We start from the raw sequence: 4197 nt of genomic DNA, 5'->3' as shown, positions 1-4197 counted from the left end.
ACTCGTGAGATACTTTATTTCCTTATATTTGGAAGCACCACTAATCTCATTATTCTTTGAAAAGAAAACAACAATATTATTATCACAATAGATTAGTATAGGAGAGGAAATAGGATCAACTAGTCATATCTCTAAAATCAAATTCTTTAACCATAAAGCTTGCAAAGATGCCCCATAACATATGACAAATTCAACACAATAATAAGATATAATAATTAGGTATGTGTACCTGATTGATCAATAGCAATTATCTCTGTTTGATCCACAACAGTTACTCCACTTTGATAGTGCAATACTATCAACTAAGTTTTCCTCCCTAGATCTCTAAATCAGAAGCAGTTTATTTCTCTGATTATCAAAATATATATAATTGTGATGAGATGTATTTATAGAGTTAGGGAGGGAACTTTGCTACAAAACCCTAGTTGGGCTGGGCCTGCTCATCAAAGGTTTCAGTCAACTAGAAAAGCCCACACTTCTGCTTCACCTAGACTTTACACACAGATGCTAACACATGGGCTAACTTATCCAATCAACCCAAGTTTTAATAAAACCAATAAAACTTAATGTAAGCCCAAATAAAAAGGGAAACTTACAAAAATAATGGAATTTGAGTTAACTTTTACAAAAATACTGTCACACGAAAAAGTTTTTAAAAATACTGTGTTTTTATAAAACACCAGTAAAATACAAAACAGAACAACTCAAAACAAGAGTAGAACAACTAAAAAATACCATTAGAACACCAGTGAAACTTAACACAGTATACTGCAGTATGAAACTTATACAAAAATACACTAAAAAGGTGAAAAATTCCCATGTAAATTTCCCAATAAAAAGTCTAGCATACCACCCTTAAAGCCAACCAACACGTACGACCAATGTTAATGGACGAAACCCATTACTACTTTTCACTCTTCTCTTCTTCCACCATCAATGGCTTCCACAAATTCAACCCCTTCTGACCCATTCCCCTCCGCAGACGACTTAGCTGCCAAGGCTGTCAACAAACGCTATGAGGGCCTTGTAACTGTTCGAACAAAGGCCATTAAAGGAAAAGGTGCTTGGTACTGGGCTCATTTGGAGCCTATTTTGATTCGAAATCCCAGTACTAATAACCCAAAAGCAGTGAAGCTTAAATGCTCTCTTTGCGACTCAGTTTTCTCGGCTTCGAACCCGTCGAGAACTGCCACCGAGCATCTGAAAAGGGGTACTTGCCCCAATATAAGCTCCGTACTGAGACCCAATTCCTCGGTTTCGCCATTGCCGTTGACGACGTTGCCTTCTCCTTCTTCACACAACCACAGAAAGCGAAGCTCCCAAAGCTGTATGAGTCCTCCAACTCCTCATCACGCTCCCCCTACTGCTTTAGAGGTTCATTCTTTAGCAATGGTTGAGTCGACCAGGTACTGCGGCGAGTTCGGGTACTTGCCGCCGCAGAACGCCGGCGGTGGTGCTAATAACAATAATAATAATAATAGTAGTAATAATACAGGATTATATAACCACCATTCGATGTTATCAGGTGGGAAAGACGATTTGGGTGCTTTAGCAATGTTAGAAAACAGTGTGAAGAAGCTTAAGAGTCCTAAAGCCTCACCGGGTCCGACTTTTAGTAAGGAACAAATTGACTCGGCGGTCGAGTTACTTGCCGAGTGGTTCTACGAGTCATGTGGGTCGGTCTCGTTATCGAGCCTCGAGCATCCCAAGTTCAGGGCTTTCCTTAACCATGTGGGGTTGCCTTCCTTGTCTCGGCGCGAGTTTTTGGGTGCTCGGCTCGACGCGAAGTTTGAGGAGGCCAAAGTGGAGTCTGAAGCTAGAATAGAAGATGCCATGTTTTTTCAAGTTGCTTCTAGTGGTTGGAAGAGCAAGAATGTGTGTGACTTTCCTTGTGGAGATGAAAATTTGGTCAAGTTCACTGTTAATCTTCCTAACCGGACTAGTGTTTTTCAAAAGGCCGTTTTTACTGGAGGCGCGTTGCCATCAAAGTACGCTGAGGAGATTTTGTGGGATACTGTTAGTGGGATATGTGGAGGGTCCGAACAGCGTTGCGTGGGGATAGTTTCAGATAAGTATAAAGCCAAGGCTTTGAAGAATTTGGAGGTTCAGAACCATTGGATGGTGAATCTCTCTTGTCAGCTTCAGGGCTTCGTTAGTTTGATTAAGGATTTCAACAAAGAGTTTCCACTTTTCAGAGTTGTCACTGAGAATTGCAAAAAGCTTGCGAATTTTGTAAATACAGAGAGTCAGGTTAGGAATGTTTTCCTCAAGTACAAGACACAGGAGCTTGATTGTGCAGGGTTGCTTCGAGTTCCTTCTTCGAAATTTGATACTTCAAAGAACTTTGGACCAGTTCTTGCAATGTTGGAGGATGTGTTGAGCTGTTCCCGGGTACTCCAAATGGTTGTGATGGATGATTCCTGTAAGGTGGTTCTTGTAGAGGATCCAACTGGGCGAGAGGTTGTTAGGATGATTCAGAGTGAAGGCTTTTGGAATGAATTGGATTCAGTTTATTCTCTTGTGAAGCTGATCAGAGGGATGGTTCAGGAGATTGAGGTTGAGAGGCCATTAGTTGGGCAATGCTTACCTCTTTGGGAGGAGTTAAGAGCAAAAGTGAAGGAATGGTGTGCTAAATGCAGCATTGCCGAAGCACCAGTTGACAAAATAATAGAAAATCGGTTCAAGAAAATGTACCACCCAGCTTGGGCTGCTGCTTTTATACTTGACCCTCTTAACTTGATCAGGGACACAAGTGGGAAATATCTTCCACCATTCAAGTGCTTGACTCATGAGCAACAAAAGGATGTAGATAAGCTCATAACCAGGTTGGTTAGCAGAGAAGAAGCTCATATTGCATTGATGGAGCTTATGAAATGGAGGTCAGAAGGACTGGACCCCCTTTATGCTCAAGCAGTTCAAGTAAAACAAAGAGACCCCATCACTGGAAAGATGAAAGTTGCCAATCCACAAAGCAGTAGACTTGTATGGGAAACTTGCTTAAGCGAGTTTAAGACTTTAGGTAAGGTTGCAGTTAGGCTTATTTTTCTTCAAGCAACCTCATGTGGATTTAAGTGCAATTGGTCATTTACAAAATGGATTTGTGTGCATAGACACTCAAAGATAGGTGTAGAAAAAGCCCAGAAGATGATATTTGTAGCAGCTCATGCCAAGCTCGAAAGAAGGGATCTTTCCAATGAAGAAGAAAAAGATGCAGAACTTTTTGGTGGTGGAAATGTTGAGGACGACATGCTCAATGAGGTCTTTGCCGATGCACCCTCTGTGTAATGTTTTCTTTTTCAATCTCTTGTGGGTTTCTTTGTAGCTTTAGGATTTTTATTTAATTCTTTTTCTTCATTTTATTCTCTTTCTCTTCTTTTTTTTTTCACCCTTCCTTCATTACGTATAGATTAGAAATTTTGAGGAAATTATGGTTTGCTGAACAACAATGTGAAGGAATTGAACAAATGTATTACTAAACCAGGCTTGCTGCATGGTTCAATGAAATCATTAATCTTTCACTAAAATTTTACTTTGGGATTCTTTCTTGTACGTGCTCGTAAAGGATTACCTTGTCCAGTGTGATCAACCTTGTATAGACTCTATGACACTTTGTTGAACTTGAGTAATTTTGAGAAAACATTCTTAAATTTCTCTATCTTTAGATTTGAGGCTTCTAGTTTAAAAGCCACCCTTTTGTTTTCTTCTTCTCTTCTATATCAATTGACAATTAGTAACTTGTTTTGTAACAGTTCTCTGATTAAAATTATGTGTTATTAATTTTAATTTCCTCTGTTACTCAACATGGTAGAAATGGTTCACAATCTGATCTTGGCGCAAAGCGATGGTGCATCAGTGCATGTGGCCCACATATTTACTCAAAATAAAATCAAGAACTAATTGTTGACTTATTACTTATTAATAAGGGGTTTGTAACTATTATTTTACTCGATATAGTATTCTAATCTAACGTGACTAAACTAACACTTTGATTAATTAAAGTTGATTCGTCTGATGATCATGTGAATACTACATAACTTGTCTATGTTTTACTGACCTTAAGCTTTGTGTTTCTTAAACAAAGACATTTTTTTTTTACTGTTTATTCTCACTTGAGAGCCTAAAGCAATCCAACCTTTCACTGCGGCTCCTCTTTTAATCTTTTCTTAACAAATTTCAGGGTTGTATTAATATTTTATA

At 38.9% G+C, this 4197-nt stretch overlaps 1 protein-coding gene across 1 annotated transcript; it reads left to right on the top strand.

Moving 5' to 3' along the window:
* The first annotated feature begins 869 nt into the window (after positions 1 to 869).
* LOC115705522 (uncharacterized) lies at positions 870 to 3524 on the top strand. The gene has a single exon (XM_030632866.2). The coding sequence runs from the start codon at positions 937 to 939 to the stop codon at positions 3283 to 3285; it is 2349 nt and encodes a 782-aa protein (XP_030488726.2). The 5' UTR covers positions 870 to 936; the 3' UTR covers positions 3286 to 3524.
* The last annotated feature ends 673 nt before the right edge of the window (positions 3525 to 4197 follow it).

The sequence above is a fragment of the Cannabis sativa genome, chromosome 1 (assembly GCF_029168945.1).
Source record: "Cannabis sativa cultivar Pink pepper isolate KNU-18-1 chromosome 1, ASM2916894v1, whole genome shotgun sequence".
Taxonomy (NCBI): domain Eukaryota; kingdom Viridiplantae; phylum Streptophyta; class Magnoliopsida; order Rosales; family Cannabaceae; genus Cannabis; species Cannabis sativa.
This window is presented reverse-complemented; position numbering and strand designations above follow the sequence as displayed.

What these genes read in the sequence shown, in the direction of transcription:
- LOC115705522 (XM_030632866.2), top strand. Translation starts at nt 937, where the DNA reads ATGGCTTCCACAAATTCAACCCCTTCTGACCCATTCCCCTCCGCAGAC.